At 59.4% G+C, this 12743-nt stretch overlaps 2 protein-coding genes across 13 annotated transcripts in view; one reads left to right on the plus strand and one right to left on the minus strand.

The window, feature by feature from the left end:
* L3MBTL1 (L3MBTL histone methyl-lysine binding protein 1) overlaps positions 1–4200 on the plus strand; it is a 27191-nt gene extending 22991 nt beyond the window's left edge. For 8 of the 11 annotated variants that reach the window (XR_015702859.1, XR_015702857.1, XR_015702863.1 and 5 more), the window contains 4 exons: positions 128–174; positions 1122–1279; positions 1707–2031; positions 2110–2177. Coding sequence is in view for 2 of the 11 variants with exons in the window: in XM_009473307.2 (XP_009471582.2) it covers positions 128–174; positions 1122–1279; positions 2110–2172; positions 3170–3304 (403 nt within the window). In the remaining 9 variants the exon portion in view is untranslated. Of the gene's footprint in view, positions 1–127; positions 175–648; positions 768–1121; positions 1280–1706; positions 2032–2109; positions 2178–3169 lie in introns of those variants that run through there. The other 3 variants (XM_009473307.2, XM_087749403.1, XR_015702865.1) reach the window with 2 other exon arrangements.
* A 136-nt stretch (positions 4201–4336) lies between these two features.
* On the minus strand, positions 4337–12131 carry LOC104020001 (osteoclast-associated immunoglobulin-like receptor). Of its 2 annotated transcripts, none has more exons than XM_087749408.1 (6): positions 11165–12131; positions 9819–10294; positions 9693–9728; positions 9232–9501; positions 8719–9000; positions 4337–8056 (listed from the first exon to the last, which is right to left on the minus strand). In XM_087749408.1, exons 2-6 carry the CDS (start codon positions 9847–9849, stop codon positions 7947–7949), a joined length of 729 nt encoding a protein of 242 aa, XP_087605534.1. In that variant the 5' UTR covers positions 9850–10294; positions 11165–12131; the 3' UTR covers positions 4337–7946. The 2 variants fall into 2 exon arrangements, with proteins under 2 accessions (XP_087605534.1, XP_009471639.1); XM_009473364.2 differs by lacking the exon at positions 11165–12131 and having other exon boundaries at positions 9819–9998; positions 10085–10125.
* Between the last annotated feature and the right edge of the window lie 612 nt (positions 12132–12743).

Raw genomic sequence — 12743 nt, forward strand, 5'->3', positions numbered from 1 at the left:
GCCCTTTGGGTCAGGGTCCAAGGGGTAATCCTTGCTCCCGCTGCCACGGCATTGCTCTGTGCGGTGTGGAGGAGGGCCCTCGGGCCAGTCCCAACCCAGTTGGAAATCAGTCTTCCTGTCTCTTTAGAGGGCGACCTCCAAAGTACCGGAAGATCCAGCAGGAAGACTTCCAGAGTAAGTGCCGTCCTCTGCCGCGGTGTCCTGGCAGGGGCAAGGCTCGAGGAGCTGGGGTGGTGGCTGTTGGAGGCAGGTCCCCCTTGGCTCACTCGGGCAGACCTCACGCAGGTCGGCACCAGTGAGGAGCTTGTGGTTGACTGCCAGAGTTGACCATCTGACAAGGAACGTCCCTGCCTCTTACCAGAGCTCTGCTAGGTCCCTCGTCGTGTCTCTTGGTTTATGACCGTGAATCTTTGAGTGCTTTAGGGCAGGGAATTAGGATCCTCTCTCTATGGCAGTGCGTTTTCCCTGGCGCTTTGTCCTCTTCAGACAGGGATGCTGTGCCTTCATCCTGTGGCTGCCGTGCCCCAAAATATCAGTGTGGTTGTGAAGTGCCAAATTATTGCTGCAGCACAGAGACTGATGCTGAACAGTTTGCTTGGCATTTAGTTCTGACGACTGACATAAGACGATGACTGACATTTATTCCAGCCAGTATCCATTTTACCTGCTGCCTACCCCAGCGCTGGGGGTGAATGAGGAGCATCTCTTCTTGGGAGCCATCCTTGACTCCTTGGAGCAGAGAGCAAGGGAAAAGCTTTGCTAAAAATGTGAGATGAACTGAAGGACATGGGATGGCATTCTGGTGTGAAATTTGACATTGAAATCTAGTTGAGTGTGGAAAATGAGTCATTGAAGGTGGTGAGAACAAGGCAAAGCCAAGCTTGTTTCTAAACTTCTTCCCCTGCCATCCCCAGTCCCACCAAACCAAACACTTGGATACACTGATATCCTGTTAATTCAAGGGGCAACCACTAGCTCTTGATACCTGGACCCATGAGACCATCTCCTGCCAGGCCTGGGCCCTCCCCCGAACGGGGCCTTCCCCAAGGCTCGTAGGATAGGATGGGATGGGATGTTCTCGTCCTTCTACCTTGTATCACATCTTGCATTTTTATTGGCAGCTATTGCTTCAGACAATATGCACCAGTCGCTCTTCATGTCTGCCCTGTCTGCCCACCCCGACCGCTCCCTGTCGCTCTGCTGGGAGCAGCACTGCAAACTCCTGCCGGGGGTGGCTGGCATCACAGCAACTACAGTGGCCAAGTGGACCATTGATGAGGTAAGATGGTTTTGAAGACTGGACGCTGGCTCCTAGCCCACTGGCACGGCTGGGAGCACCCTACCTGGCTGTGCAGCACCACGGTGCGTGCACCAGGCATGGAGGTGCTTCAGCGGCCGCTTCCCTGGGCTAGTGAGAAGGCGGTCCGCTGGACGCGCTTGTGGGGTGCCGTGTGGACTGCTGCCAGACGGGAGCCCTGATGGCAGCTGCTGGGAAGCGCATGCGGAACTACCAGGTTCTCGCTTAGCTTGAATGGGACGCTAGCCCAGGGCAGGCAGGGGAAGGCAAACAGCGGTCTCTTCATTTAGCATGTTACAGTTTTCCAAACAAATCAGTTTCATCTTTGCCAAGCTAAAAAATTAAACCATAGACTCTGCAGATAAGATGTCACTTCCCTGTTTCTCTGAAAGAGAAATCTTTACCTCAGATTCTTCACTGTCACCATCGTTCACTTTCTCGGGCACCTGCACTGGCCCCTCTGAAGGCCTGGGTGGCTGGAAGTCTGGCGGCAGCCCCAGCAGCCAGCCCTGCCCCGTTTCTCCGTTACCCTCCTGTGTGCCCCTCAGCGGGAATCGTCTCGCTCTGCTGGAGACGCCTTGTTGGAGATGAAGCTGCTGTAGCATTTGCTGCTCTGGGGCTGGAGGAGGCCAGCACCCCCGCCCTGGGCAAGGGTGATCTCTAGGCACGGGAGGGTGCCGCAACTGCAGCCTCCGCCCTGTCAGCCACGCGTTACCTTACAGGGCGCTGTGGAGGTGAGGATGTGGGCTCAGGGCAGGTCTCCAGCCAGAAACATTGCTTCTGTCTTGACGTTTTTCTCCATTTATTCCAAGGTCTTTAGCTTTGTTCAGACTCTGACGGGTTGCGAGGACCAAGCCAAGCTCTTCAAGGATGAGGTGAGAAGGGCTGGAGGATGAGTGCGGGTGGCCAGGGACAGCCGTTTGCCAGCGGGGCAGGGAGGAACTGGCCAGCGGCCTTACTGCATCGCATTGGTGCTGAATGCTGCGAGCACGCCCAGCACCGGGCAGTGGCCCTCCCTGCAGCCTGGGGGCCGCAGCCCCGCTGCATTTGAGGGCGCAGCTATCTGCCTGCGCAGATGGGGTGGTGGGAGGGGAGATGCTGACCCAAGGGAGCTGTGCTGCCCTGCTCTACCGGCACGGGTGAGGGAGGGCCCCTCTGGGGAGGCTAGGCTGGGGGAGCGGGAGGAGGATGGTGCTGCAGCCTCAGTAGCACCATCCCCTCCGGAGGAAAGCTGCTTACTCCTCACCCGTTCGTCCCTCCCCGCCCGCATCCTCTCGCCAGCACAGCAGTTCGCTGGCGTTGCTGTCTGTCCGTCAGCTTCATCGTTTGCGGACCCCTCTGTGGACAGACGTGCAGAGGGGCTGCTTTCCGACGCGTGCAGTGCACCTGGGGCAGGCTGGTCCTGCGCACGCTGGGTACAGCAAGTGTCCCAGCCTGTTAGTAAATGGCTCCTGTGCTTTAAGGGTGCTCAGGCGCGCAAAGCTGAGCTGGAGGCAGCCTCCACGCATGCCGGGACCTGGAGCAGGGAACGGATGCGTGTTTGCCCAGAGCCGGTTGCCTGCTGGCTGTGTGCCGCACCTGTTGCGCCCTGGTGCGGAAGCCTGGGCCGGCCGCAGCGTGAGCTCCTGGGGCAGCCCCTGGAAGGGCTTTGCCCCTCTCTGCCCCGTTCCTGGGCGCGCAAGCTCCCAGCTCTGGCTTGTCTGGGGCAGCATGGGAGCCCTGTGGGTGCCCTGCTCCCTGGGATCATCTGTGGCACCTGGCTGAGGGCGAGTGCGGCTGTGCACGTCCCCGGGTTGTGCCCGTGCTGGCTGTCCCTAGGAAGTCACAGCCTGGGTTTTCGGTGAGTGCCTTTGTCCCTGTTCTCCTCTCCAGATGATCGATGGCGAGGCATTCCTCTTGCTGACACAGGCTGACATCGTCAAGATTATGAGTGTCAAGCTGGGCCCGGCACTCAAGATCTACAATGCCATCCTCATGTTCAAGAACGCTGATGACACCTTAAAGTGACTTTTCTTGGCCCGATCTGGACCCTCCCTCAGCACCGGTGCTGCCAAACTGTCTGATCAGGACAGAGACTCCCCCCGACCGACCGCAGCTTGTCATGTCCTGCTCATGTCCTCTCGGATGCCGCATCTCCGCTCCCACCAGTCCATCTCCCGTCCTCTCCCCTCCGCTCCGTGCTGCCCCTCCCCTCCGGCGCTGGGCACAGGCTGACCCCAAGCCTCGGGGGCGGCTGCAGGGACGGAGGGTGGATGTGGGACTAGCCTGTCTTAGCGCGACAGCCGCCCCCCGTGTCCCGCCGTGACTGCGCCGATCCGGGGGGGGCGCGTTGAGGGACGGGGGAGCAGTGCGGAGGGTGTCGCAGCTGAGTGCCGAGGCCACCACTCAAGTCACCCGGCTAAGGGAAGGGACTGACTGCCCGCGGACGTGCTTGCACCCGTTTAAAGGCTGGTCCTGGCTTTGCTCAGCAGCTGAGAGAGATTCCCCCCCCCAATGTGTTCCTCTGAGGGGGCTTGTGCTAACATCACTTCCAAGGGACGCTCTCAAGGAGCTTCTGCTCACTTTGCCTTTTTCTCTGCGTTCTTTTGACTTTCCCGTTTGAGTCCAGATGATGACTTAGCTTTGCCCCTTCACCGCGCTGGGAGCCAGCGGCCCACCTCGTGCCCCTGCCAGGGAGCAGCGTGGCCGGGCTGCCGCTCTGCCCACGGCCGGCGCCTCTGCTTTATTCCTCTTCGCTGCAGTGCCACAGCCCGGGGCCCCACGGGGCCAGGGCTGGGTGGGTGCAGGACAAGCTCCATTTCTTCTTGCGCTTCAGGCTGTCTTGGCGGGTACGTCTCTGGGAGAAAGGATGCTTGGTTAACTTGTTCCCCTTGCAGCAATCAAAAAATCCTCTGCAAAGGAGAGTCGGGCCCTCTTTGCTTCACGTATTAGGAGCAAGGCGCTTTCTAGAGTGGAGACAGCTGCCGAGGACAAGAAGCATCCGTTCCTCTGGAGGCAGATCCACGGCTCACTTCTGAAGGTGTTCCGGAGTTGGCTGGCTCGATCCCACCAAGCCTCCTTCTCCCCCTTTTTTGCCCTCGCGAGGCCCCCGGGTTTTGCTGTCTGAAGTCCCAGGATCTTCTGCTGTCCCTGGGTTCCTTACCTGCAGAGCTAAAAGAAATTCAGCAGTTCACTGATTTCTTTCTGTCCTTTAGTAACATAGCGCCCTTTCAACAAGGCTGCAGGCACTTTGGGAATGCCCATGTAGCGCTGTCCTTGCGATGGAGGAGAGGCTGAGGAGGCTAGGACTCCAGAACTAGGAAAGCCAGCGTGGCTGGGGGTCCTGGCAGAGTCCCAGGCAGCTTCTGGTGGTCCCTGTGTCCCCTGGCAGCACCCACGCTGCTCTCGCCGTGGCCTGTCGCCCTTCCGTGCACGCCTGCCGCGGCTGCTGGTGGGGCAGTGGTGGGGCAGTGCTGGAGGGCGGCCGCCTGCCCCAAGGGCTCTCCGTAGTCCGCAGTGATGCGATTCGAGTCCCATGTCGACTTCCTTTCCCATTCCCAAGGATGACATATCAGTAGCAAAACAATTTTTCCCTCTTTCCCAGCGCCCACAGACAGGGATGAAGGGATCTTAGCAAGCGCACCAGCAATGTATCTTGGAGCAGCACTGCCTTGGGAGCCGCCATCCCACCTGGGTCAATCTGTTCTAGGCTTCCCATGGAAATGTAGCATTTTGACTCTTTGTTATTGAATATTTGGGGTCACGTTTGACCTGCTCTTGAAACGTCTGCTGCTTGCTCTTCACGCAGGACTTGCAACTAGTCTGTGTATTTGTTTTCTCAATGCTTGGGTTTGATTTAGGCAGCTCTCCCTCTCCTTTCCTTTTTTATTTTCTTCCATCTCTTCAAGCACTGCGGTGCGGCCAGCTGTGCAAGAGGGGGAGTGGGGAGGAACAGCTGTGTCCCTGGTCCCACTGTCACTCCTCGGGTCACCCTTGATCTGCAGTAAATGGTCCTGAAGTCGGTCTCTTCGGTTGGTGGGGAGTCTCCTGGGCCGCCGCGTGCTGGGCAAGAAGAGGAGGAGCCCTGGGACCTTCAGCTGTGGGACTCTGTGCGAAGGGTGCCGAGACCTCTCCAGCTGCGGTCTGGAATGAGACGGCTCCCTTGCACAGGACGTGGTTATTCAGCTTAGAAGGAGACATCTTGTGAAAGCATCCTGTTCTCGTCTGCCCCGTTCCCTCGCGCCAAGTCATTCCTCCTGCTGGGGCAGGGACTCGGCGCAGTCCCTGGGTGCTGGGAGAGGAGTTGCTACCCGGGTGTCAGATCTGAAACTGGCGTGAAGGATGGAGAGCCCTGGAGAGCTGAGGTGGTGGTGAGCTCAGAAGATCCCTGCAGAAGGGGAAGAGGAGCCATGAGCCAAGCCGTGGCTGGTCCACAAGACTGGGTACAACCAACACTGTCGGCTCTTGCCCTGCTGTTGGGTGCCATCAAGCTGTGCTCTGCCTGGGCACCAGCAAAACAGGCAGAGGTGCACGCTCCGGGCTGTGCCAGCCACGGGCATCAGCGGGAGGCTCTGCCTGTGGGGTACGGCCTTGCCTGGGCTCTTCTGACCTCCCTCTAAGAGAGCAGACGCAAACTGGAGAGGCCGCCAAGGTGCTGCCCCTTGGCTGGGGGGGTCTGGCTGCAGAGCTGGATCCCGGGTCTCTGCTGGGTCCGAGCTCCGCGCAGGGAGCAGCCGCCAGGAAGGGCGGCCCCCCGGCAGCGTGGTGCGAGACGCCAGGCTCTGTCGCACGCGGTTCCCTGCTGTCCTGAGCATCGGTTCATCAGCCTCTCGGGCCGACCCGGCCCTTTGGGTGCAAAGCTGCTGGATTCATCTGGGTGAGAGAGTTACGGGGTTTGTAGATGGTCAAGGGCTATTTACTGTTAAAACTCAACCTTCTTGTTTCCTTGAAAACCAAACCAAGCCCAAAGCGCTGTGTGTGTACATGTGGATGGGTGTTTGTGGAAGCACCACGACGCCGCTTCCCCTACTGTTGCTGTGTCGCTGTTTCAGTGTGGTGGTCTCTGTGGCTGTGGAGGCAGCAGGCTCTGGTCCCAGCGTCTTGGGCGATGTGTCTGCCGTCAGCAGAAGTACTCTCTGGTCCCAGCAGGGAAGGCAGGGGAAGGAAGGTTTGCTGCGGCCCTGGCCTTGGCAGGTCATCCATCTCTACAGAGCGCTGACGGGGAGTCCCCCCTCAGGGAGCACCAGGGGCAGCGGTGACCAAGGCAGAAGCACCAAAGTTTTTCATCCTTCCCCCCTTGCCCGACCAAGCTCCTCACAGGGATGTCCACTGCCGCGTCACTAAGAAGCCGGAGAGGACAACGGCGCTGAGTCTGGCCCACAACTTCCTCTCTGGGTTCTTTCTGAGAGATGTGACTGCAGCTGAAATTTCTAAGTCAATGAAGAATTTTTCAAGTCAAATATTTTGTCGAGTGGAAGCCGCTAAGCCTGCGCTCCTGTCATTCCTGCCCCTGCTGCTGCAGATGGCATTGGTGGGGCTTAGCTGGAGCCAGGGGGGATGTCCCACCACCTGCTCCAGCCTGGGGCACGGGTTGTCTTCTGGGGCGGCTGGTCCGCAGGTGGCTCCGGGTGCGTGGGAGCAGTTGGAGCCCCTCGGGAAGGTGTTCCCCCTTCCTGGTGGGAACGGGCAGCGTCGTGACGGTGCGAGGCCAAGGTCTCCAGTTCAGTGAGAGCAGCCAGCCTGAAGCTCAGCGAGGAGGGCGGCCATGCCTGCCTCGCCAGCACCCAGCTCTGCCTTCCTCCGCTGATTTCCGTGTCGATCGCAAGCACTTTTTGAAAAGAAAGAAACCTTCCAAGTTGTCTAGGAGGGGTGAGGGCTTGGGGCAGCGGCCACCTGCAGAGGCAAATCTGGGGCCGTGAGCGCAATGAGGGGCGTTGGAGCGGAGGAGGGGGATGTGACCTGGCCGCTGCTGCTCCTCGCTCCGTAACCTCCGGGAGGGGACCCCTCGGCACAGCGGAGAGGGCCAGGCCGGGGGGCTGCAGCCACGCTCCCTGCCCCCAGCCCGCCCCGGGGCCCAGGCTCCCCGTCCTTGGAGGGGTGAACAGGGGGGTGCAGTATGGAAGGAGCGCGGTGATGATAACAAAAGCTTTTTTGCACTTTCGTTCATTTTGCACTTGTTTTTAATTTCTTTTTTCCGCGTTTTTTGATATTCGCACCTCCTCTTTGTGTTTTCATAACAAAAATACAAAATACTTTTGTTGTAGCCAGTGAAGCTCTTCTGGAACTTTGTGTCCTGAGTATACAGAGGTTTAAAGGTCCTATATATATAAATTTATATCTGTATAAAAGTAAATTTATATATATAGATCATGGTGTGATGTGTTTCGTCAGTGTTTTAAAATAATAAACGAATGTGAGCAATGGAAGCCTGCGCAGCTGGAGACTGGTTATTGAGCCCTGCTGCTCCCCCGGGGAAAGGCGCTTGTCCTTGCTGGGGACCGGTCACAGGGACACATGGACACACCAGGGCGGGGTATTTATCCCACGCCGAGTCGCCGGGGGGTCTCCCAGTGCTCCCGTACTGGTCCCAGTGGCGGGCAGTGCGGCGGCTCCTCCGGCCCGGCGGCCGGGGCAGTGCGGCTGGCTCCTCAGCGGGGAGCTGAGCCCTGGCCTAGTGGGGCCCATGGCGGCGGCTGCACAGGGCCTCCGCCACGATCAGCCCCAGCAGGACCAGGACCGCGGCCCCCAGGGCCAGGCGCACCGTGTTGCACCGGGTGTAATCTGCGGGGGAGAGGGAGGGACAGTCAGCGGGGGCCCCTGGGAGGACCCCCCCCGGGAGTCCCACCCTGGGAGTCCCACGGGGGCTACAGGGGACCCAAGGGGACGGAGGGGGCACACATGGGGCTCCCAAGGCAAAGGGACACGTGTGGACACGCTGGGGAGCCCCCGGGCTAAAGAGGGGCAAAGGGAAGCTCACAGGGAGCCCCAAGGGCGCCTGTCGGCTCTACCTCCCGCGTCCCTGCCCCCGGGACACCCCTGCCCGCAGCCTCTGACCTGTCACCCCGCCCGGTGGCACCACAGACGGGGAGGAGAGCAGGACCATGGAGCTGGCCCTCAGCTGCCACTGCCGGCCGGCCGGTGCCGCTGGGCTGTGAGGAGCCCCGCGGCTGTCCCCGGGGCGGGTAGGTGCAGGCACAGGCATACCCTGACCCTTGCCCCACCCCGATGGCCTGGCAGCCCTGTGTCTATAAGGTCTATAGGTCACCTGTAGGGTCTGTGAGGGGCTGGCAAGGCTCAAATACATCTGAAGAACGCTGTAATCCTCTGCTTGAACCCTTATTACAGCTGCTTTCCTCCCTCACATCCTCTTTTCTAGTTCCCCCAGGACGTGGCAGATGCCAGGGAGGAAGTGACCAGCACGATGTGGCTGGGGGACGTCTCACCTCTCACCACCAAATCCAGGGTCTTGCTGACAGCAGACCATTCCAACGGAGCACCGCCGGTGAAACACTGGCAGCTGTAGCGGCCCTCATTGCCTTTATGCATGCGGGAGAGGTTGAAATCACCTTGTCCCTTTGGGAGTAAGGTGGCTTCGACCTGGCCCTCCAGGTACAGGAAACAGCCAGCGCTGGCGTGCGCGATGGTGCAACGGAAAGCCACGTAAGCTCCTGCGGCCACCTCATGCCCAGGCAGGACAGAGAGGACAGGTCTGGGGAGACGGAACTCTGTGGGGAGAGGAGAGGGCATGAGAAAGTGTGCAGTGCCTTGACACGGTGCCGGGAGCCACCAGGATCTCCGTGACCCCACCGCCTGGCTCAGGCAGGGGTGAGGATGGTCCCCACCTCTCCAAGCCAGAGGAGAGGGGAAAAACCCTGCCCATCATGGGGACGGGGAAGGCAAGCGGCTACGTGCATCCCCGCCTGCCCGTGGGGCGGCTGAGCCCGCGCATCCCTCACCTTTCACCCTGACCTCCACGGTTTCACTGCGAGCCAGCACAGTGCCTCCATCCACGTAATGGCAGCTGTAGCCACCTTCATCCTTTTTGGTGGCATTAGAGATGGAGAACTCGGCCCTGCTGCCACGCAGCTCCAGGGTACGGATCCAGTGGCCGCCCTTATACAGCACGAAGTTCCCATTGCCACACTGGCAAACGCAGCAGATGGTGGTGGAGCCTCCTGGTGGGATCACCCCAGGCGGCTTCAGGAAGATGGAGATTGTGGGGGCACCTGCACAGGGAGAGAGATGCTGCCAGACAGATGGGGAGTCCCCAGCGCCCGGCCGCCCTGCGGCGAGCCCGGGGCCGGCTCCAGGCCCCATCTCCACACAAGGGCGAGTTTTGTTCTGTGCGTGGGGAAGAGCCCTGGGAGATGGGTGGGGCCCACGTGTCCAAACTCCCCGTCCACCTCATGATACTCACTTGGCGTAGCCTCGCTCTGTGCCGCCAGCCAAGCACCTGCGAGAGAAACGGCCGTGTGACATCGCCGTGGAGTTTCTGGACGCCTCACGTCCCTCCCTGGGAGCCCACACAGCCTCTGGCACTCACCGAAGGCTAGCACGTGGGTCACGGGCAGCATTGTGTCCCTCCTGGCTCCCTCCGTCCTTGGCTCAAGCAGGGCTTCTTCAGAGGAAGGCGTTGGCCGGAGGCACTGAGCACTGTGGTTTCTTGTGGGTCCTGATACGCCCTCGTTGCCACAAGCCACCTTCTGTCCCACGGCTCGGATTCCTGCAGACACAATCGCAGGGCTGGGATGGTTGAACTGGAACCAGTGCGTCCCAGTCACCTGCCCGGGGCTGGGCACCCGTGACGACCTGGGCTTGGGATCCTGCGAACCTTAGGAGAAGCTATCGCAGCTTTTGTTTCTCTTTCTCTGCTCCGGTCACTTGATGGGGAAACGGCTTCCTCTCAGCCCTTGCGAAACAGGGTGATGTTCTGCAACCAGGGCGGGGAGAAGAGGCACCGCAGGGCTCGTTCTGAGTCTCGGTGAGAAAGCTCCAACCACAAGTGGCATCATAAAACAGCTGGTTTAATAAGACAGAATAAAAAGGGGACTACAGATAGCAAGTGAATCTTACATCCCCTCAGGAGGAGCGCACCCCGCTTTCCTGCAGCGTTCGTGGACCCCGGATGGATTTTCCCAGAGCACGCTGCGCAAATCCCATCTGTGGAGATGTGTCCGGCATCTGAAGGGGCATAAGATCTACTTGTGATCTATATTCCTCTTTTTTATTTTATACCATGAATACATTATTACTCCATTCGTTGTCAGGCCTTTCTCAGAGGTCCAGGAAGACCTCTGTGTTGTAGCAGTCACTTTTTAGCTCAAATAAGAATCCGAAGACCTGCTGAAGCGGCCACTGGACTCCTCCAGGGCTGTCGGCTGCTCCATGTGGTCCCCCCTAGACCCTCCCTACCCTTTTCTTTCTCCCCCCTTCAGCCCTTTGGGTCTCCCTCGGAGATACTGTGGGGTAGGAGGAGTTTTGCAGCAGGGTGCCCTGTGGCCTTCTCCTTTCCCGGGGCACCTCTTCTGGCCCCGTCTCCTGTCCAGCCCCCCCTTTGCCTCCCCCAGGCTCGACCAATTCTTAAATATCTAAAGCTTTAATGAACAATGCCTTGGGCAGAGTCCTACCACCTAAGCGGTTCTACAGGGAGTCTGAAAAGATGCGGCAGGAGCCAGCTCCTTACACACACTTGCACCAGCACCGAAGCACCAAGCCTGTGAGCGCGGGCTGTCCCCCGTGCCAGCTCTGCTGGCCAAAGCTGGCCCCCCAGCGATTGCACTGCATGACGACCAGGCTGCTGCACTTCTTCCCTCATCAGCAAGGGAAATGGTGTCCCCGGCATCCCTGCTCCCAGCCAGTTTAACCCTTTCTGCATTTGGGCATCCTCACCTTCCATGCCAGATCACTCCTTGGTCACAGATCACCATTGCTGAGCAGTTGCACCTCACCCGGTTCGCCTATGCTCCGTGTGCCTGCAGCTGAGCTTTTTGTCACCTAACGTAACAGTTGCCAGCTCTAGGGGCCGCAGGACTCCAGTGGGACAGCCGGCTCCATCCTCCTGGTGCAGCGGTAGCACGTGTGTGGCCCACCTGGCTGGCCGGTGGGCCCTGGCACTGCTGGGGGGCCCATCTCCATCCCCACAGAGGAGGAACATCCCAGCTCTGGCATGTGTAGCAGATGCTCATGGCTGTCCCCAGTCCCACCACAGCTCTGAGGCTCATGGGGATGGAGAGCTTGAAGCCATGAAACACTGACCTGCACGCCATCGCGGTGAGGAGCAAGGTGGCAGAAGGAAGAAGGTGAGGAGCCTTCTCCAAAGAGGCGTCCCACTGCATCCCCTGAAATTTGTCCTACGCTCGCCCCAAGGCAGCATGTCCTACAGATGTTCTTATCTTCACGTGTTCCAAGCAGTCTCCATGTCCTTGTGGTCTTCAGGCAATCTATGTGGTCCGTAGTCCTTGTAGCCTTACTGCGGTGTCCTTGTTGTTCTGATGTGGTCTGTGCAGCCAGTGTGATTTCCTGTGGTCTCCCCATGGTCGGTAACATCCCTGTGGCCAAGATCGGTCTCGTGATCCATACAGTGCAAGTGATCTCCATACGGTCCCCATGCTCCATTTGATACAGCCCCTTCATCCAGGACAGTTCAGATGATTCTGAAGTCCAGTCATAGGCAGGAGACCAGAAAACTACCCCACCGGGGTCCCTGTCCCTCCCAGCCTTGTCCTTAGCGCTGATGTCCCCCTGTAACCTCTCCCCAAGGAATCTGTGGACACCCACTGGTGTGCTGCCCTGCCTGAGCAGCAGCATCCTCTGCTGAGATGGTAAGAGAGAGAGATGGATGGGTGGGTGGATGGATGTGTGGGTGGGTGGATGGATGGATGGATGGGTGGGTGGGTGGATGGGTGGGTGGATGGATGGGTGGGTGGGTGGGTGGATGGATGGGTGGGTGGGTGGGTGGAAGAAGGTCTGTGAGGCCCTGATCTGAGATACTTGCCCTCCACAAACACACATCCTGGTCCCACATCTTCCTGGATACGTCTGGCTCCCGTGTGTTGCCCCCAGATACGTCTTGGTCCCTCCCCACCCTTGACACACGTATTGTCCCATATTCCCCACCTGGAGATATGTCCTGGTCCTACCTCACCCCAGAAACCCCTATGGATGGCCATAGGTCCAGCTCTGTGCCCAGCAGAGTCCACAACATGGATCCCTGCTGGCCCCATACCTCACCAGGTCCCCTGTCCCTGACCGCCCTGGGACAGCCCATGTCCTCTGTTCCCCAGTGCCTATGTCCCTGGAGATGCCTTTCTCAGTGCCCTCCAAGTCCTTGTATCCTCCCATTCCGTCTGTTCCCACACAGTTCTTGTGACTGGGGGATGTCCTCGGCTGCCTGTCCATGGGGCCAAACCGCATGGATCTACCAGGTCCACCAGGCAGGGACATCCCTCTAAGAGGTGACCTTTTTGAA

The sequence above is a fragment of the Nipponia nippon genome, unplaced genomic scaffold (assembly GCF_047370975.1).
Source record: "Nipponia nippon isolate SJK-2023a ecotype South Korea unplaced genomic scaffold, ASM4737097v1 scaffold_13, whole genome shotgun sequence".
NCBI classification, from domain to species: domain Eukaryota; kingdom Metazoa; phylum Chordata; class Aves; order Pelecaniformes; family Threskiornithidae; genus Nipponia; species Nipponia nippon.

Bases quoted from the DNA above. Each gene is read 5' to 3' on its own strand.
- LOC104020001 (XM_087749408.1), bottom strand. From the start codon at position 9,849: ATGCTGCCCGTGACCCACGTGCTAGCCTTCG. The intron at 9,001-9,231 runs GTGAGGGATGCG...CTCTCCCCACAG, and splicing joins CGTGGAGGTCAGGGTGAAAG to AGTTCCGTCTCCCCAGACCT. The intron at 8,057-8,718 runs GTGAGACGTCCC...TCTCCCCCGCAG, and splicing joins CCTGGATTTGGTGGTGAGAG to ATTACACCCGGTGCAACACG.